Source organism: Hippopotamus amphibius, chromosome 10 (genome assembly GCF_030028045.1).
Source record: "Hippopotamus amphibius kiboko isolate mHipAmp2 chromosome 10, mHipAmp2.hap2, whole genome shotgun sequence".
NCBI lineage: Eukaryota > Metazoa > Chordata > Mammalia > Artiodactyla > Hippopotamidae > Hippopotamus > Hippopotamus amphibius.
Genome location: NC_080195.1, coordinates 69489642 through 69511544, shown reverse-complemented (window position 1 = coordinate 69511544; position 21903 = coordinate 69489642). Strand labels below are relative to the sequence as shown.

The 21903-nt window shown below is 36.3% G+C and overlaps 1 protein-coding gene across 1 annotated transcript in view; it reads left to right on the top strand.

Moving 5' to 3' along the window:
• Positions 1–21903, top strand: part of ADGRG7 (adhesion G protein-coupled receptor G7) — a 62797-nt gene that overhangs the window by 33275 nt on the left and 7619 nt on the right. Inside the window, exons 9-15 of the mRNA XM_057696415.1 lie at positions 1134–1297; positions 1791–1946; positions 4695–4807; positions 8465–8811; positions 9503–9599; positions 14162–14317; positions 16444–16600. Of these exons, the coding sequence (XP_057552398.1) occupies positions 1134–1297; positions 1791–1946; positions 4695–4807; positions 8465–8811; positions 9503–9599; positions 14162–14317; positions 16444–16600 (1190 nt within the window). The remainder of the gene's footprint in view (positions 1–1133; positions 1298–1790; positions 1947–4694; positions 4808–8464; positions 8812–9502; positions 9600–14161; positions 14318–16443; positions 16601–21903) is intronic.

Genomic DNA, 21903 nt, shown 5'->3' with positions numbered 1-21903 from the left:
AAAGAAGCCATAACAATTTGGTGGGCTTACTGTGTCATGAAAACACCTCAGAATCCAATGCCTTTATTTCCCAGAAGAGGACGGAGCAAAGTGACTGGCTGTGGAGGACGTTTGCCGGGGCTCCCAGGGCCTTGCCTGCCTCTCTCTCAAAGCACGAGACTGATTAGGCTGGTCTCACCACCACTGTCTTAGTTTTCCTTGTATATATAATGTACATATGTACGCACACACAAATATACACACACAAGTTTTTCACTTGTATAAGACAGAGTTTAGGGAATTAATTCAGCTAAAATGTATACTGTTGTTGCTTCTGTTATTTTAAATATGGCCAAGAGTTGCATGAAGTGTCAGAAGGCATTCCTTAGGTGGTTCTGTTTTGACCATTGCCATGGCCAGCCTCACTGCAAAACCTGCTGCAGCAGCTGTGCTCCTGTAGGATCTCTGAGGAACAGCTGACCACTTTTTCCAATGTCCTGAAGAAATGTGTCCCAGTCGTCTCCCAGCCTTGGGAAAAGCCCGCGATTGTCATGAAGTAGCGGAGACCAGTAGTTCAAAAGACGATGGAAAGTATCTGCTCCATTGAACGAGTCCCTGATATGAACAACTTGAGCTCCAGTCTCTTAATACACTGGTCCCTGCTCATTCCCTCTGGATAGGAGACAGACCTCACAGAGCAGTCCTCTAGGCACAGCTGTCATGATGTTCACCCTCTGCTGTTTCTTGTTTGATGTCTTTTCAGTGGGGGAAGCAACGTGGTCTTGAGCTACCTGCACGTCGTGTTCACTCCATCTCACTGAACAGGAAGCAAGAATGTTTACTTTATACATGAGATCCTTCCAATTTTTTTTTCAGGTGGATTGGACAGGAATTATGGTTTCCATTTAGAACATAAGAACATTAAGCTCTTTTCCTTATCTCAGGAAAAGAGCTTAATGTGGGTGGAATGGCCAACCACAGATTATATATGTTAATTACATACTGCAATTAAATAAAGATAGCCAGCAAATCACTTTTTCTATACTTTACTCGAGTATTAAGCAGTCATGCAATTCAGTGATGGCATGGGACTTTGTTTCTTGCTTACCCTAGGGTTCATTTATTAATTTTAGTGTCTTTTCTCCCCCTCACAGGTAAGGCCAAGGCATGTGGCTTTGTAGTGTATCAAAACAACAAGCTTTTCCAATCAAAAACTTTTGTAACTAAATCAAATTTTAGTCAAAAAATTATCTCAAGCAAAACCGATGAAAATGTGAAAGATCAGAGCACTTCTGTTGAAATGGTCTTTAGTCCAAGGGTGAGTTTTCCCCAAAACAGAAATAATTCAGCTGACTCTTTTTTTTTTTTTTTTTTTTTTTTTTTTTCTTTTTTGGCACACGGGCTTAGTTGCTCCGCAGCATGTGGGATCTTCCTGGAGCTGGGATCGAACCCATGACCTCTGCATTGGCAGGCGGATTCTTAACCACTGCGCCACCTAGGAAGCCCTCAGCTGACTCTTAATTACAAAAGCATGGACAATTTGGGCAAAAGAAATTCACAGAACAACTCTTTGACAGATTCTTTGACAGTATTCACTTGAACTTCCCCCCATCCATATTTTTGTCAGACTGGCTAAACGCAAAATTAACTACTTTGAATTTTTATCCTTTTTCCTCTTCTCAATCTAACGAAGATGCTATGCTTTCTACATATCTAATTGATTTCTCATATGCTTATCTTGGCCTATTTGATTTTTTCTACCCAATTAAGCATTTTGAAAAATCAGTTGCCATTGTCTTATCAATTCACAGTACAACCAAAAAGAATTCCAGCTTCATTCCTATGCCTGTGTCTATTGGAACTTTTCCATGAAGGATTGGGACACACATGGTTGTCACAAAGAAGGAATCACTGGTGGATTCTTGCGCTGCCGCTGCAACCATACTACTAACTTTGCGGTATTGATGGTAAGGGTGTACATGGTAATCTCTTTCTGGACAAGAATTTCCTTATTTCCTTAGAACAATTCTAGTATGTGCTAATTGGAGATAATTTGGGGGGTTAATTTACATAGACAGTCAACTCAGATTAAATGGAAAAACGGAATGGAGTTAGAGGACTAAAAAGGAAAGTGCTGGTAAAGGCAAGTAGAATAGAGTTTTGCAATATAGACCCAGGATAGATGAGTTCAGTACACTGCGTATTTAATAACCAGAAGGTAGCCCACGTGCAAAGGAGGAGCTGACAGACTCCATTCAACTAACTCGCATGTCAGAAGCATGAAATTGCTAGAGCCAGAGGTAAGGCTGTATAGCTGTGTCCTCAAGACACGTTCAGTACACACATAGTTGTGGCTGGGCAGTTTGAATCTGTTACCCAGAGCTTTTTCCATGTAATAATCTAAGTTACTAAGTTTATGCCAGAAGATATGAGGAAAAGCTCTTTAATTCAACTTGTCCCATAGTTCCTCTATGTGTTCCCTTTCACTCCAGTGCTACCCTGTACAAGTAACTGGTAACAGCTCTGGGGTGCAGCTGTTTAAACACCTCTGAGATTTCTTGGGCTGATCTTTTTTTAGGAAGACGGGCTTCTGTTTGTGTCATTTCCAGAAACCTATTATTCTGAAAACAAAAATGTTTGTATACTGGATGGAATGTTTTTATATGCAGCGGAATGGGGAGGGATGTAGAGTGTCTTACCCTTAATTAGGGGCTAGTAACACTATGACTCTTCCAAAGAGGAGCAGATGTTTTAATTCTCTGGTAGCTAAGATGTACCCATATTTGGGAAGTCAATGGAGATCAGAACATACTGTACAACACAGAATATCGAATTATAGAACTTTGCTTTTAAAATATTTTTAAGATAACAATTGTTTTCTTATTTTAATTACCAAGTATTTAAAAATTGGCTTTGATTATTTATTTTATAACTTGCATTATAGAGATATCTGCTTTCTCAATCAGAAATGTAAAGATAAAATTTTAACTTTTTGATGTCTTAAGATCATCAGTATTATTAAATAGCTGTGTAAAGCTCAGATGGCTTTACATATTAAATGGTACAGATTATATTGTCATCATTATTTTTCTCCCTTTTTGAGGTCAGACTTGAAGCTATTCTTACTAATACTGAATCTGCCTCAAGGCCCACCTACTCATGTTTGTAATTAGTTTTGGGTTGCAGAATTAAAAAAAAAAAGCTGATTAGAATTGTATGTAATGTTTAAGAGCAGATGGGCTCTGAGTGTATAGATGATTTCTAAGATCTGAAGATACACATATTCTATGATTCTTTGTCATCTACCTAGTATACTGCACACAGGAGGTAATGTGAAATTTTTGTTTTATTATTTTTTAAAACAAAGTTTATTTTATTTTTATTTTTTCCCTACTAAAGCAATACATACTCATTACAGAGTGAAAGTCTACTTACTAAACAGAAATATACTGATATGGACAAATGTTTATGTATCTTAAAACAGCAACTGAAAATAATTTATGTTAACAAATCCTTGTATATTTGTGCAAGAGGACATAGATAATATTTGTAAGCGCCTAAAAAAAGGTCATCTCTGGAGAAGAGTAAGATTTCAAGAGGTAGGGTGTGATGTGAGGTAGTGGAAATAAAGAGGAATGTGTGCTTTTTAAAATTATGTTTCTACATTACTTTCACATTTTATAAATAAGCATATATAGCTTTTCTAATTTTAACAATTTGAAAAGTTAGAAAGTTCAGACATGCAAAAGTAATTATGTATGTATATTCTATCCACCCAATGACCACCTCTCCAGATTTCTGAATACATACTCACATGGAATATACTTTTCTATGACTGTATACTAAAAAACTGGGGTAGATATAGATATATTACATAAAAAGTATACCCCCTTTTCCAAAAAAAATAAACAGGGTCATGTGAATATTTTTCCATGTGCATAAAATTATTTCTGCAACTTTATTTTTAGTACGTCAGCTTAGATATGCAGATTTCCCCTTGGATTGTAGTTACACATAAAAATAATTTAATGTGTAAATAAAGGAACTCTAGCCAATTTAGATCTAACATGAACAACTTTGATGTTATACATTAAGGAATAGTATACATGTCTTACTTAAATGAATTCGTTAGATAACTGTTTCTACGCCTCTGTTTTATGTAAATTGCTTAGAGATAATGGGTTGATTTGTTTCTTTTTTATTTTTTTTAAATAAACTGCAGCATTTTAAGTAATTAATTATTTAATTAGGGTGCATTGGGTCTTCGTTGCTGTGTGCTGGCTTTCTCTAGTTGTGGTGAGCTGGAGCTGCTCTTTGTTGTGGTGCGCGGGCTTCTCATTGCAGTGGCTTCTCTTGTTTTGGAGAATGGGCTCTAGGTGTGTGGGCTTCAGTAGTTGCACATGGGCTCAGTAGTTGTGGCTCGAGGGCTCTAGAGCATGGGTTTAGTTGCTCTGCGGCATGTGGGATCTTCCCAGTGCAGGGATCGAACCCGTGTCCTCTGCATTGGCAGGCGGATTCTTAACCACTGCACCATCAGGGAAGTCCCTGATTTATTTCTTTTTAAAATATATCACAGCTTTACACAAAAGAAGACATATCTGGCTATTTTGGCCAATATATCTGATTGTTTTAATCAACGTATCTCTTTATAATGTTGACTTTCATAGATATTTCAGAATGATTATTTAAAAATAATGTCTTGACTTATTTTCCAGAGTTTCAAAAAGGACTATAAATATCCTGAAGCACTAGATATAGTTTCCACATGTGGATGTGCACTGTCCATTGCTTGTCTGGCTCTCACAATTATATTTCAGATTGGCACCAGGTAAGAAGGGAAGCAGGCTCTTCTCACGAAAGAGAGATTGCTATCCTAACATTATTTCCTCTCAGCATATTCCCATTAAAATACAGTTTCATGGAACTGGAAGGGAAATCTGATTTAGTTCAACATACTCATTTTACAGGATACTTAGTCCTGGAGAAGCTAAGAAATACACACAAATAAATATATAATTACAAACTGTGGTAAGTGCTTTGAAGGAAAATTACATACCATGTAATTACGTTTGTCACATAAAATTAATATGGTCCCATACTCATCAATGTCACAGTCCTTGGTATTGAATAGAAGCATAACTGCCAATTTGTATTTACAAAAGAAAGAAACATTGCTAATCAGCAAGTTTTTGAGAATAAAAGTAAAATTTAAACTATATTAAGTTTTCAAATGGTAAACTTTTTAAAAAATTTTTGAAATACATAGCTTTTTAAAAAAAATACCTAATTTAAAAAATAAGCTATAAATACATGTTTCTTTCCACCTCGACCCCCTTGCTTATGGCCCAATTTTGTACAGCACTTGTTATTTTTTGTCACATGCTACATTTTTAACAATCTATAAATGTATGCACATTCATTTATTAGCTTATTGGTCTACTGTTTTCCCCATAAGCATGAAAATTGATGAGGTTAGTGACCTCCTCTGACTTTGTTGTTGCTGTTTTTGCTTGTCTTGTTGTGTTTTTTGTAAGTCCATCCCAGGGCTGAGTACAGTACCTGGCCCATAGTGGAGGAATATTTGTGGAATAAACGGGTCTATAAACGGTGCATTCCCACCTGGTTTTCCTCTCAAACTCAAGATGTCTCACGATGGTTCTTTCATTCAGAATTATTTCTCCCTAATAAATTCCTTCACAACTGTTTTCTCAGATGTGTAGATTCAGGATTTTTTTTATTCTAAAGGTATAGCTATTTAAACATTTTTTCCTGAAGTTTTATTTAAAAAAATTAAAAGTCTACAGCAAATTTGAAAGAGACTACTGAACACCCATATACCCTTCACCTGGATTCACCAGTTATTAATGTTTTGCTTTCTCTCTTTTTCTATTCTTTCCTGAAATTTTAAAAGTAAGTTGTAAACATCATGACTGTTATCTCTAAAGTCAAGCGTGTATGCATCTCCTAAGAATAAGGGCACTCCTACATAGTATTATATTATTATCCTCACTCAGAAAATTTAACATTAATATAATGTTATCATGCTAATGTCCATACTCAGATTTCTCCAATTTTCCAATAATGTCCATTTTAGCTGCTCCTTCCCCCTCAATTTATTTAGTTATTGTGTCTCTTTAGTCTCCTTAAGCCTAGAATAATTCCTCTGCTTTTTTTACTTGTTTATTTTGGTCTTTCATGATACTACAATATTTGAAGTGTTCAGGTTAGTTATTGTATAGAAGGTAGAATATTCTACAATTTACAATTTCTCTGAAAATTTCCAGTGATTAAATACAGGTTAAATATTTTTGATGAGAATTCTAATCATTAAGTCTTTTTCATTGTGACACAGCAGGAAGTGCATGATGTCAGTTTGTCCCATTATTGCTGTGTTGTTTGCCTCCTTGTTTAAAGTAGTGTCTGCCAGGTTTCTGCATGTGAAGTCTCATTTTTTCCCTTTGTAAATAATAGGTAATCCATGCAGTGATTCTTTGAGACCGTGTGATTATCCTGTTCCTCAGCTTTTACTCAGTGTTTTTGGTATTCACTGATGATCCTTCCTTCTTCTAATCTATCATCCTTTCTATATTTAGTCACTGTATTACTTCAGAAAGAAGTGTACTCTCCAGTGTAGCTGGAGGGAGTCCCTTCATGTTGTTTTCTCATGTCCCTATCAGTCTGTAAGCATTTTCTTACTTAAGGCACAGCAAGGTGATCCAGATACATCGTTCCCTTTCTCTGCCCCATACTTAGAATCAGCCATTTGTCCAAAGAGCCAGAATTATTTTTGATTATGTTCTTTACCTTTCACCATTAATGAGTCTCTTGCCCTTCGTTGAAAATTTTTACATTGAGTGCTTACTATTTGCCAGGCAACGTGTGAGGAGATAAATACAAAACTATGACAAGACAGATAAACTCCCCTCTTCCTTGGAATTTACATTCTTGGGGCGGGAAAGACAGACACTATACAAATATGTAGAGAGGACATATATAATTACAAATTGTGGTAAGTGCCTTGAAGGAAAATTATATGCCATGCAATTACAAGTCTGTCATGTAAAGTGAAATGGCTCTTGTATTTGTCTTTTCCTTTGAAAAGACACTAAAACAGACAATCATTTGTTCCCATGTGAATAAGTTGTGGTAGCTGCTTAAGTATTGGGTAGGCCAAAAATTTGGGTTTTTCTGTAAGTTGTTACGGAAAAACCTGCATGAACTTTTTGGCCAACCCAATAGTTTCTTTGCCTAAAATCTCACTCCTTCCAATTGTCATCATATTTTTTTTGCATCCTCTATCAATATGTTTTTAGCACAGTTTGGCTGCTATAGATAATATATACAATTACACATATACATGTTTCTGTGCATATAATAAAAATGCACAGAATATAGTAATATACAGAAGACCCATTTGAAAATAACCTATTTGAAAATAGCCTATTTGAAAATAGCCTGTAATCTCTGTAGATAATTTATATTTGAAGTTGGAGAAAACTTAGAAACTTTCTTTTTATATAAATGGATTCTTTTGAATGCTTTTTGCAGTTCTGCTTATTAAACCTTTCAGAAGACTTAAGGAAATTTTGAGTTATCCAGAAAATCTCAACTAAAATATCATGAGGATGGACATAGTTCTGTTTTAATATAAGGTTTTTATTCAGTGTGGAGATTCAAAGACTAAGAAGGACCATGGTGGAATGCTATGGAAGGACCCTAAAGGATGTATAATTGGCAAATAGATTTGTTTGTCAAATTCTGAGATGTTACAAACAGAGAAATACTTGAAGATGTTAGGACTTTAAGCACATTAATAGGGGAAATATTTGTTTCAAGAGGCCTTATGGTCTGAAAAATCCAGAAGGGTCTAGATAGTAGTGAATGGAAATTTTATATCTTCCTTTAATACAGGACTGTATACCATAATATACAGAGAACTGTGACATGTCATGAGTTTTAAAGAGCACTTGGTTCTGCACCCACAAATTATATCTTCAGTTGAAGGAACAGTCCTCTGGCATGTTTTACATTAGAAGACCTCGTTGTAGGCCATGAAGCATAAACGTATTGTGGACGCTAAGCACCACTGTGTCTGATGGAGAAGTTGGTCCTGGCTGCCAGGCCTTTTGCTGTATTCCATTAGTTGTATCATCACTGGCCAGCCCTGGGAGGAGGCTACCCTGCGCATAAATTCTGGGAGGTAGAGTTCACGGGAGGGCATCTCTGGAGAACAGCTTTCACCTTTGATTAGAAGACAGTTTCAAGAAAGGAGGAATCAACCTGTTTTCTCGAACTCACTTTGTTGTGGGAATGAGTTAAGAGAAGAGAGTGTTTTTCTGGTGTAGTTGGGAAGGTTGGTTTACCAGCTGGCCCACTGGGCTATGAGCTAGATTTACAGTGGGTGATAATATTCTTTTGTTCCCTCATGACTTCTAGAATTTATTTTTTGTAGTTGTTTTGTTGATTTAATTATGTTTATTTTCAGGAAAGTCAGAAAAACATCAATAACCTGGGTGGTGGTCAATCTGTGCGTATCAATGTTGATTTTCAACCTCCTCTTTGTGTTTGGAATTGAAAACTCCAATAAGAACTTAAAGACAACTAATAGTGGCACCAATAATACTGACTCGAGTGATAATGAAATTCTCAGACATGACCTTGTTGTCGTCTCGAATCCTGCGTGCACTGTGATTGCTGCCTTGCTGCACTACTTTGTGTTAGTGACATTCACCTGGATGGGACTCAGTGCTATCCAGCTCTATTTTCTTCTAATTAGGACCATGAAGCCTCTTCCTCAGCATTTCATTCTTTTCATCTCTTTAATTGGATGGGGTAGGTGTTTGCTTCTCCACTTACTCAGGAGTTTAATTTTGTTGAAATCATTTAAACAGGCACCTATTGAAGACCTAAGTCCAAGGCCTTAAGGTAGGGAAGATGGGAAATCCAGCAATCACTAAGAGTGCCTTCTGTCTAGTGAAGGAGTGTCTTCTGTGAAGAAGGCAGATGTGATCAGCTCAGCTGTACTAGATACATCATGAGCTAATTTCAAGATGTTCATTTCACTAACATCGCTATTAATTTGACTTGAGATTTAGCACATATAAACTTCCTAGCTACTTTAAAAGAAATGTTTCAAGACAGTCAGAGTGACTCTTTTAAGAAAAATAATTTGAAAAATGCAATGAGTTCCAGCAAAGGAGAGTTGTTTTACTGTTATCTATATTTAAATTTATTCAAGTGAAAGAGGAATTAGGCCATTTAAGAGTGGAAATTGTGGTAAGAGTTACAAAGAAATCAGAAATAGTATGGGATTGATATGTATAGCCAACACTGATAGGGAAAGGAAAACAGAAAAACCATGTCCACTGTTGACGTACATTTGTAGGATCATTCAGTGCATTGTCTGTAGTGGAAAGAACAATACATTCTGAAAAAGGTCAGACGTATAATTTATTCATGGTCTTTTGTAATTAATCCCGGTCTTGGGTAAATTATTAATTCTGTGACTCTGTTTATCACATAGGACTCCCAGCTATAGTGGTAGCTGTGACGGTGGGAATTATTTATTCTCAGAGTGGGAATAATTCACCGTGGGAGTTAGACTACCGGCAAGAGGAAATGTAAGTTTATATTTTTTAAATGTCCATTTCTTTGATGTAAGAGTATAGCTATTCAGTGACATTGAGTCCCAGTGTCACTGTAATATGTATCTCACTTTATAATTGTCATATTATAACTGTATATTTCTAATTCTCAAAGAACACATTATATTTTAAATACGGTGACTTGAAAATTTCCTATGATAAATCCTTTTGTTAAGCAAGTAATTATCTTCTAATTTCTAAAGTAATTATCTCCTAAATGTGAACTTCTTAAAATTAAATTTGTCTTCTTTAAGTCTGAAAATCAGAGGACACAAGAAGTGTGATGCTTAGTAACCCCTTATCTTAGTTTTCTCATCTAGAAAATGGGAATAACAGTAATAGTAGTACGTGCTCTGGGGTTACTGTGAAGGGTCAAGCAAGTGTGAAAGTATTTTATAACTTGAAGAGCACTATCCATGCTTATGAACCAATTCTGTGTTGATATGATTATAATAAATGAGTATTTCACGATGATTTATAACACACAAATTCTCCCTGGGACTCCAGCGTGAATAATTAGCTGTCAAAAATGGAAGTACCTGAATGCATGCTATTTGCCTTCTATGTGGGGAGATTGAGAAGAAAGCTGGGTTGAACTCTATGTGTATTTCTGCTACCAAATGGCAACTGCTCTGTAATTTATCTTCCCTTCTTATTTTATAAATTTAACCACCCTGATCCCTGGATTCTGCCTTAAGTCCCAAACCAACTCAAATCAAAACAAAACTCTTGGAAATGTGCAAGTATACCTAATGGAAGGGTGTGGTGTCAGGGTGCTTAAGTATTTCCATGGCTGACCAAGACCAAGTGCAGAATGGAGTTAACTGCCTGGCTTGATTTTAGGAGCCACATACTCCAGACACTATTTTCTCTGTTTAATTGGGGTTAAATATCTTTTACTGAGTTTAAAATTTTAATTCCACAATTAGAGATCAGGAGTAAAATGCAGATATCTCATGGGAGAGGTAATTCATCTCAAATTGCATTATTATTAATTCCCTACCCTAACCCAGCCACAGGGCTGGGCCTACTCCTATAGAAGTCTGCAGTAGAAAGAAGCCTGCTGTCTTAAATTTATTCACACTGAGCTGTAAATAATTGAGAGCAGATTCTTTCCTGAGTACAGTATTAGATGTTAGGGAAGACATTAGGCAACTGATAATAAGAGTTGGGAACAAGGGAAATGATGTGTAACGTGAATATCAGCTTCATCATGGACCCTTATCCGGGCCTTTCCATCCTCTATACATGCATCAAGGCTCACATTTCTTCAGGATGCATTTAAAATGAGGAGGGACTTTTTTGGGTTTTCTTGAGTTATCCTCCCAGAAGTTGCTCCTCAATATATCGTACTCCCTGTCTCCCCACCTAGGCTCCCAGTTCTGCCAGTCATACCCGAAACCCCTAAACCCAGTTCCCTTGATGTACTGCTATCTCCACCAGGACTCAATTAAAGGGTGACTGCAGGGAAGGCCACACTCCTGTTTAATGCTCTGTCTCCCAGATCTCTGTCCCACCATGTAGGCTGTTTCAGACTTCCCTGAAGGGTTGAGGTAACCATTGGGGAATTATAATGTACGAGGGAGAGTTTTCTGTAAGTGTATGCTATATCCGCTACAGCTGTCTTTCCCCATGTTTCATGACAAAATTACCAAGGAGTTAAACGCTTCATCTGAGGTTTACCTATGATGCTCTCCAGACCTCAGGTTCATAGCTGTTTGTTAGATTCAAGCTTGACCTTGTGACTCTCCAATCTCAATTCTAGAAGTCCCACTCCTACAAGGGAGTAGCCTGCATGGAGGATCCATCTGTGTCCTTAGCAGTCTGTGTGTCAAAATCTGGGTTATTAGATTCAGAATAACTAAGGGAGAGGCTCATGAAAACAAATCCAGCATGACTATCTCTCCAAGTGATACAAAGGCTGGAGGAGGTGAGGAGGTGTCCCTTCCTAGTGCACACCTCCTGCTGGCCCACAGGCACGCAAGCCTGTTTCCTGTCTGGGTCTCCCCACCTGTGTGAGGTAACTTAGGACCCTTACAGACATTTGTATGCATACGCACACAGGTCTATAGTACAGATAGTGATACTTAGAAATTGTGTTGTCTGAAGTTTAAAAAACTCATGACTTATACAGATAAAGATAAAAATTTGTCTAAATTTTTTCATAATTTGCAAGTCTGTCTTTATCCATTAGAGTTCGGAAGTTCGTTTTCTTTCTCTATCCTGTCCTCCCCTTTTAAGGTGTGTTTCTCTAGGCTGCCTGGGTCAGAAATTTGTCCATCTTTTTTAATTTAACACTGTGATGGCCACTTGCTTAGTCACCAAAGAATTGTCTAGAGATTTGAAAGTACTTCTCGGCAGGATTTTGTTAAATTCTTAGCCAAGTGCCCTCCTGTTTCTTCTGTGTAGGGGATTATGAGATTGAGCATGGCAGGAGGGTTGTCCTTTGGTTACAGATGAAGGCACAGGGAAGCCAAAAATCCTGAAGATAATTTTTGCTCTTTCTCACCATTTTATTTAAGGCTGGACCTAATCTATCTATTAATGGATTGAAGGCACACTTTTTCATTTTTAAAATTCATTACAGAGATCTGAACATCATCCCAATTTCCTTCTAGGTCATTCAGACTAGAGATATGATTTCTAATAATTTAAACGATAACATTCTAATGTAGAACAACTTAGAAATCCTTTGGCATGTATAATAATGGTGTTTTATCTATAAGGGAAAGAAAACAGACATTAATTGATTGCCAAATATGTACCAGGGCTTCTCACATAATTTGGTTAAAACCCTACTGCCTACCTGACCCCTTCACTTGGCTGGAACAAGTGGACATCTCCTGGTCTTCCCTCCCAAACCTGCTCCTCTTGTCATTTTCCCTGACTCAGTTGACGGCATTTCCATCCTTCCAGGTACTCAAGCCGAAGACTTTGGGGTCACTCTTAACTCTTCTTTATCTCCCATCTAACCTATCAATAAATCCTTTTGCTCTACTTTTAAACATATCTGGAATCAGACAATTTCTCAACATCTCCTTTCCCTGGGTTCAAGCCACCAGATTGTTGCGGTAGACTCCTAGCTGATTTCCTCCTTTTGCGTGTGTTCTTCTTTTACCCCTGCATCTACCTAAAGTAATACTTTTAAAATTAAAGACAGATCATGTCAAGTTTCTCCTTCTTGCCAAGAGTACATGCAGTCACCTATAAAACCCTGACATAATTTGCATCTTTTTACTAATCCCATCTACTTTCATACTCTGTTCTAGCCTCTTTGCTGTTCTTTAAGCTCTCAACTCAGAGCCTTTGCGCTTGCTGTTTCCTCTGCCAAAAATGTCCTTCTGCCTCATCTACTAAAGATCTTTACTCAAGTATCATCTTTTTTCCATAGGGGTTTTCCTGACCACCCTATGTAAAATGAAGCACATCCTCTCCTGCTCCCCCATGCACACACACAGGCACACAGACACACATATGTAAACATAGTAATACCTACCCTCATTACCTGCTTTATTTTTCTCCACAGCACTTGCTAACATCTGATATAGTGTATATTTTATCAAATCATTAGGGTTTTTTTTTTTTTCTGCACTAGAATTCACTAAAGAAAAGCATTTTGGTTTTTCATTCACTGCTAATATCTTGGTATCTACAACAATGTCTGGCACATAGCATGTACTCTGTAAATACTTATTAAATGAATTTTATTCTTACAACAATGCCAGGAGATGATTACTAGACTTCATAGATGAGAAAAAAAATACCACCAAAACTACCAACAACAATAACAAAAAGACAAAAACAGAAACAGATACAATGAGATTAAAGAAGCATTCAAATCTTTTTTAAACATTAAACTTTAAAAAATGCCTATTAATAAGAGACAGTGTAAATAATTTATGGTATAACAAAATAATGGAATAATATGCAGCTGTAAAAAAATCATGAGGATAATCTTTATATTCTTATATGGAGTGATCTCCAAGATGTGTTTTTAAGTAAGGTATAGAAATACGTTATCATTTGCTTCAAAAACAGGAAAAACTATACATTTGCCAATGTATGCATAGCCTAAATCTGGAAGAATACACAAGAAACATTGACTACCACCGGAGATAAAAACTAGGTGACTAGGGATAGTTGTAGAAGGGGTCTTGACTCTCTATGATGATTTGTACCTTTAAAATTTTGAGCCATCTGAGTGCGCTACATATTCAAAAATAAACAATAACTTACCTAAAGTCAGACACCTAGTAAGTGACAGAGAGTGACATTTAAATTCAGGACTGCCTGACTCAAAAGCCCACTTGCTTTCCGCTAGCCCATATTGTCTCACAGAGAAATTTGGCAGAATCAAGGCATTTCATTTTTCTAGTCAGTTGAATTCTTAAAAATCGTCTCCAATATATAGAAGGCAAAGGGAGATCGACTTTTAGCAGGTCTTTCAGTGGAGTGAATGTCGATGGTGTGAACAGCATAGAGAAGAGTTTGTATATACTTTTCTTAATCTGCTGAAATCATTTCTTTTCTCTCCACAGCTGCTGGCTGGCAATTCAAGAAGGCAGTGGCTTGAAAACAAGTCCATTGTTGTGGTCATTCATCCTACCTGTGACCATTATCCTCATCATCAATGTTGTTATATTTATTGTCATTGCAGTCAAAGTGCTGTGGAGGAATAATCAGAATCTGAAGAGGTACGATTCCCAGTGAATGAGAAGCTGGAAGGCATGGCTCATCTGGTACTAAATATAGCACAGTAACACATCCACAGCTCCTAGAAGAGTTTTCAGACTTTGGGGAAATAGCAAGGATATGTGGTTTGCAGGACAGATCTTCTCTTAAACTTTGTCTCAGAAAGTGGATCTTCTCATCTTACAACATCAAGTCTACAATTTGAGTCTATTGCATTACCTAAGATACTTTGGTGCTATATGAGCCTAACTAAAAACTACACCCAAAGACATCAAGAAAAAAGAATTTATCCCTCAATCCCAAATATTCATGAAATCTGATTTGAATAATTAAAAATATGAGAAGGTTGTGAGGAGATGCTGGTAACTGTATTTTCATTTTAGAAGCTAGTAAACTGTAGGTTATGGTTTACACGTGTTGCCTGAATCACATAATGGCTTTACATTTTTAAAAATTAGTTGCAAACATATAAAAATTGGGAGATTTCACTTAAAAATTATATTTTCTCTTGAAAAAAATTGGGACATCTGACAACATTGGGCCCACATTCCCTGTAGATGGGGCGTGTGCTCTCTGGTTTATCTGTTCCCAGGTAGACTGCTTCTTTCCTCTCTGTAACCTTTCTGACTCCAATAAGCATTTTCATTGTCATCACTGATGTACAGAAAGAGCTTTCAGTTGGAGAGACAAAGAACAGAAACTATTAAACACATGCACTCTCCCGACCTCCATACTCCACAGCATGTATTGGTTAGAACACAGTACTAATGAAGCTGTGAGTTCAGGCTTAATTCTTTCTACAAGACTCAGCTTAACCCCGGTAAACTTACTATCTAAGTAAGTACATCTGTGAACTTTGTTGGTCACCAAATAGACCCATTTTGAATGAACATCATTAGTGAGAATGTAATATTAAATGTGTACTTTACCAACCAAGAGTAAGTATCATCTTTCCTGTATGGATGATAACCTATATTGAGGGGAAATATGGAGAAAAGACTATCACTGATAGTCATTGAAACCTATGTTTTCTTAACAATGCAGAAGAACCTTGGTGAAGTCTTGTTAGCCTAACTGTAAATTAAGTTATATTTCCTTTATACAAAACAATATCAGTTTGGCCACAGACATCAAACAAATTTGTAATATTACAAAATTTTGACTGATAGCTCATGGTTCTTAATTTGGCTTATTTACAATGAAGAGCAAGGTACAATTTAATTGTTTAACAGATTATCTTCTATGTATCCGTTAGCTTTTGCTGTTTAACAAATCACCCCCATATTTAATGGCTTAGAATGATAAATATTTATTATTTGTCATAAGTTTGTGTGTTGATCAGATAGTTGTTTTGGTTTTGACTGGCTTGAATGCTGGTAGATAATCCAGGATAAATCACTTTCATGCCTGATGATTGGTGGTTGGTTGGTATTGAGTGGGAACTGCTCAGTTGGGAAAACTCATCTGTGCTGTGTGTGGTCTCTCATTCTGCATTAAACCAGTCCAGGCGTCTTAACACTGTACTCTCTGTGTTCCAAAGAGCAATAAGAAAAGTCATGCTCTGATGAGCAGAATGCTTTCAAGCCTCTGTTTGTGGAACAAATGCTAATGTCCCTCTGGTCAAAGTCAGTCATATGGCTGAGCTCAGGTTCCAGGGATATAGACTTAGCATGACAGGGAAGAAGATCACTCTGTGCTTCAATAATTTTTCATTCTAATAACAACCTATTATGGCATAGGATGGTCCCAGATGCCCAAAAATGGAATTACTGGTCCAGTAGTTATAATCACTAAAATCAAATTCAGTTCCAAAGAAAAAGTTGATTCTATGTGAAATTTGCCTGCAGTAGTATTTAAGGAACTGTTTATGCCTGAGCTTTTAAGCAGATATCACTGTCTTCCTTCCTTCTTTTCTTCCTCCCTCCCTCCCTCCCGCCCTTCCTTCCTTCCTCTCTTTCTCTTTCTTTTATCCAGGGTAACAGAGGTTTTTCCACCTGAAGCATAATATTGTTTAATGAACAGTGTATATGTGCAGCTGAATACATATTTTCAATAGGAGGGTAACAATGATATTGATAAGTAAAACCCTGAATGAACCGTATTTCCTTTCTTGCTTTCTCTTACTTAGCACAAAGAAGATTTCATTCCTAAAGAAGATTATTAGCACGTTATCTATTGCAGTCATATTTGGAATTACCTGGATTCTGGCATATTTAATGCTAATTGATAATGATGGCATCAGGGTCGTCTTCAGCTGCTTTTTCTGCTGCTTCAACACTACTCAGGTATGGTGTAGATTAGTCTGAAAGTAGCAAGTCATAGAGTGGTGGAGATGATATCACCTGGACCAAAATTTTCTTAAAACTCATTGCACAGTTACCTTTAGGTGACTCTATTTTTAATACACTCTGAGAAGAGGAGAAGAAAAACTTTATGACTCACCTACTATATCCTTTCCTGAGCTGGAATTCACGTAATGTAATTGTAATCGGATTGGCCAGTGTTAGTCCCTCTTCTCTGAGCAGAAGATATTTTGTCAAGCAGCTAGCTTGGGAAGCACCTGCTTTCCCTTTCTGCCATGCAGCAGGTTCTTGGCACCTCACCCTGGTTAGTATGGTTACAGTGATCCCTGGAGCTTGGACCCCTGTGGAGTTGGCTTAATATTTTCCTCTCTTTTTTGAAATTTTATGATTATCTTATCTTTAAAAAATTTTATTGAGGAATAATTGAGAATAATTGCCAACTATAATTGTATGTTTTAAAATGTACAACTTGATTTGATACACTATGCGTATAGAATGATCAAAATAACTAACACATTCATCACTTCACATAGTTAATTTTTTTCTTTTTTTATTGAAGTATAATTGATTTACAATGCTGTGTTACTTTCTGGTGTACTGCACAGTGATTCAGTTTTTTATATATATATATTTTTTTTCAGATGCTTTTTCATTATAGATTACTACCAGATATTGAATATACCTTCCCTGTGCTATATATACAGTGGGTCCTTTGCTGGTTACCTATGTTTTGTATAGTAGTGTGTACATGTTAATCTCAAACTCCTAATTTGTCTCCCCACCCCATCCTGCTATCCCCTTTGGGAATTACAGGTTTGTTTTCTATGATGGTGAGTCTATTTATGTTTTGTAAATAAATTCATTTGTATTATTTTTAAAGACAGAGTTAAATTTTGTGTGTGTGTGGTGAGAATGCTTAACTACTCAGCAACTTTTAAGTACACAATACCGTATTATCAACTATAGTCACCATGTTGTACATTGGGTCCTTATTCTTTTTAGAGTTGAAAATTTTGTACTCTTTGACCTATATTACCCCCCATTTACCTCTCCCCCCAGCCCCTGGCAACCACCATTCTATTTTCTGTTTCTATGAAATTGGCTTTAAAAAAATTCCACATGTAGGTGATACTATATATATTCGTCATTCCCTGTCTGACTTATATCAGTTAGTATAATGCCTTCCAGGCCCATCTATGTTGCCACAAATGGCAGGATTTCCTTCTTTTTTAATGGCTGAATAATATTCTATTGCATGTATCTACCATGCATTTTCTTTACTCATTCATTCATCAAAGGACATTTAGATTGTTCTATATCTTGACTATTGTGAATAATGCTGCAGTGAACATGGGTGTGCAGTTTTCCTGTCTAGATAATGATTTCAAATTTTAGGATCATTTCTTCAAATTTTAGGGTAGATATTTCTGTGAAAAAGACTGTTGGAATTTTGGTAGGATTGCCCTGAATCTTTAGATTACTTTGGGTAGTATGGACATTTTCACAATATTAATTTTTCCAATCTAAGAACACTGATACCTTTCCATTTATTTTGTCTTCAGTCTTTTTCATCATTGTCATAGCTTTCAGCGTATAGGTTTTTCCTCAGTTAAACTTATTTCTAAGTATTTCATTGTTTTTGATGCTGTTGTAAGTGGGATTGATTTCTTAATTTCTTTTTCAGGTAGTTTGTTGTTAGTGTATAGAAATGTGGCTGATTTCTGTATGTTTATTTTTTTATCCTGCAACTTTACTAAATTTATTTATTAGTTCCAGTTTTCTTGGGGAGTCTTTTGGGTTTTCTGTATTTAAGATCATGTCATCTGATAATTTTTCTTCTTCCTTTCTGATTTGGATGCCTGTTATTTCTTTTTTCTGCCAATTGCTCTGACTAGGACTTCCAGTACTAAGTTGAATAGAAGTGGCAAGAGTGGGCATCTTTGTCTTATTCCTGTCTTAGAGGAAAGACTATATTTTCACACTGAGTGTGATGTTGCTGTGGGCTTGTCATATGTGGCCTTTATTATATTGAGGAACAACCCTTCTATACCTAATTTGTTGAGAGTTTTTCTCATGAAATGATGCTGAATTTTGTTAAATGTTTTTTCTGCATCTGTTGAAATGATCCTGATTTTTGTCCTTTGTTCTGTTCATGTGGTGTATCGCATTTATTGATTTGCATATGTTGAACCATTCTTGCTTCCCAGGGCTGAATCCCATTTGATCATGGGATATGATCCTTTTAATGTATTTTTTATTTCAGTTTGCTAATATTTTGTTGAGGATTTTGCGTCTATGATCATCAGGAGTGTGGCTTGTAATTTTCCTTTCTTGTAGTGTCCTTATCTGGCTTCAGTTTTAGGGTGATGCTGGCCCCGTAAAGAGTTTGGAAGTGTTCCTTCATCTTCACTTTTTTGGGAAGAGTTTCAGAAGGTTTGGTATTCTCTCTTTAAATGTTTGGTATAACTCAAATGTGATGCCTTCTGGTCCTGGGCTTTTTTTTTTTTTTTTTAAAGATTTATTTATTTATTTATTTTTGACTGCGTTGGGTCTTTGTGCTGTGCATGGGCTTTCTCTAGTTGTGACGAGTGGGGGCTACTCTTCGGTGTGGTGTGTAGGCTTCTCATTGCGGTGGCTTCTCTTGTTTCTTAGCACGGGCTCTAGGTGCGGGCTTCAGTCGTTGCAGCACATGGGCTGAGTAGTTGTGGCTTGCAGGCTCTAGAGCACAGGTTCAGTAGTTGTGGCGCATGGGCTTAGTTGCTCTGCAGCATGTGGGATATTCCCGGACCAGGGAACAAACCTGTGTCCCCTGCACTGGCAGGCGAATTCTTAACCACTGCACCACCAGGGAAGTCCCTGGTCCTGGGCTTTTATTTGTTGTGAGATGTTAAATTGCTGATTCAATCCTCTTGTTCATTATTGCTCCATTTAGATTTTCTGTTACTTCCTGATTCAGTCTTGGTAAGTTATGTGTAAATTTTTTCTTTTAATTCTTCTAAATTTATTGAGAGTGATTTTATGGCCTAGCAAGCATCTACTCTATCTTGGTGAACAAAACACTTAATTTGGAAAAGAATGATTTTCTGTAGTTGTCAGGTATAGTGTTCTAAAAATGTCAATAGGATCAAAGTGATTGTTAGTATTGTGTATTGTACAGATTTTCTGTCCTTATCAATATTTTTGTCTGGTTCTCTCAATTGCTGAAAAAGGAGTGTTAAAATCTTCAACTGTGATTGTGAATTTGTTTATTCTTTCCTTAATTTTGTCAATTTTTGCATTACATATGTTGAGGTCCTGCTATTAGATGCGTATACATTTACAATTATTATGTCTTTGGGTGAATTGACACTTGATCATTTGGAAATGTCCCTCTTTAACTCTGACAATGCTCTTTGTCATGAAGTCTACTTTATCTGATATCCAGCCTTCTTATGCATATTGGTTACATGATATATATTTTTTAATCCATTCACTTTCAACCTATCTGTGCCTTTATACTTTTTGTGTGTGCCTTTAAAGTATGTATCTTACAGCAGGTAGGAGGATCTTACCCTTTAATCCATCTGACAATCTCTGTCTCTTGAGTGTTTAGGCTGTTTAGAGCTAATGTAATTATTAATATGCATGAATTTATGTCTAACACTTTACTGTTTGCTTTCTGTTGCCACTTTATTTTTTATTCCTTTGTTCCTCTTTTCCTGCCTACTTTTGGGTAAATTTAGTATTACTAAGATTCCATTTTAATTTATTTGTTGGTTATTAAGCAATATCTCTTAGAATTTTTTTGTTGATTTAGGGACACATTATACATCCTTAACTTTTCATACTCAACAGAGTTAATATTTTACCACTTCCACTAAAATCTGAGACTCTTGGAACAATATTAGCTTACTTGTTATTCTCCCTTCCTTTATGTTATAGTTGTCTGTATACTACATGTGCATACATTATAAATCTCACAGTGCAGTTATTGTTTTTGCTTTAAACAGATATATGTGTTTTAAGGAAATTAAGAGGAAAAATGTATTTATATTTACCCACATTTCCAGTGTTATTAATTCCTCCTTGAAGATCTGAATTTCCATGTGACTTTGTGTCCTTTGGGGCTGAAAGCTTCCCTTTATAATTTCTTAGTATATATCTTCTAGTGAAAAATTCTTTCAGTTTTCTTTCATCTAAAAGTATCTTTATTTAGCTTTCATTGTTGAGAGATATTTTCACTGGATATAGAATTATGACTTGACAGAGTTTTTTTTTCCTTTTAGCACTATGAAGAAGTCATTTCACAATGGCTCCAGTTTCTAATGAGACATTGTCAATGTTTTGCATTATTTTTTCACCTGTTGTATAATGTGTTGCTTTCTTTTCGTTGCTTTTGGGGTTTTCTTTTTATCTTTGACTTCCATCATTTTGACTATAATATGCCCAGATATTATTTTATTTTTTTGCATTTATTCTGCTTGGGATTACTGAACTTCTTGAATCTGTTAATTTATGTCTGTCATCATATGTGAGAAATTTTCAACTGTTATTTTTTCAAATAGTTTTTGTGTTCCATTCTCTCTTGTCTCTCTTTCTGGGACTCTAATTATGTGTTACTGAGCTCTGTTCATTCTTTCTCATTCTTTCTTCTTGCTATTCATCAGATTAGATCATCCTGGTGATCTATCTTCAAGGACACTGATTTTTTTTAAGTCATCTTCAGTTTGCTATTGAGCCTATCCAGTGATTTTTATTTCAGATATTGTACTTCTTTAGTTTACAAATTTTTGTTTTGTTATTTTTTATAGTAGTACATTTTGCTTACATTTCCTATTTTTGGCTCCTTATGAGTACATTTTCTTTTGTACTCTATGAGCACATCTGTAAGCATGTTGTAATAGTACTTTAAAGTCCTTGTCTGCTAAATTTAACATCTGGGTCATTTTGGTCATTCTCCATTGATTGCTTTTTTTCTTTGGTTTGGGCCATGTTTTTCTGTTTTTTCATATGTTTGGTAATTTTTATTATTTCCAAGGCATTATAGGTACTACACTGTAGCAACTCTGCATTCTGTTATACTCCTGCCAAGAGTGGAGTTGCCATGCAATTAACTTAGCTGGACTAAAATTGAAAACTCTACCTCTTCTTAGGGTGGGCAGCAGCTGAAATCTCTACTTAGTGTTTTTAGCCATACCTGGGCTTCTTGGAGTCCACCCCATCCATTTACAATTTGGAGGTTAATCGGAGATTTGGGCAGAGTTTATAGACTCTGGAGCTCCTCCTTGCTGTCTTCTCCTGGGTAT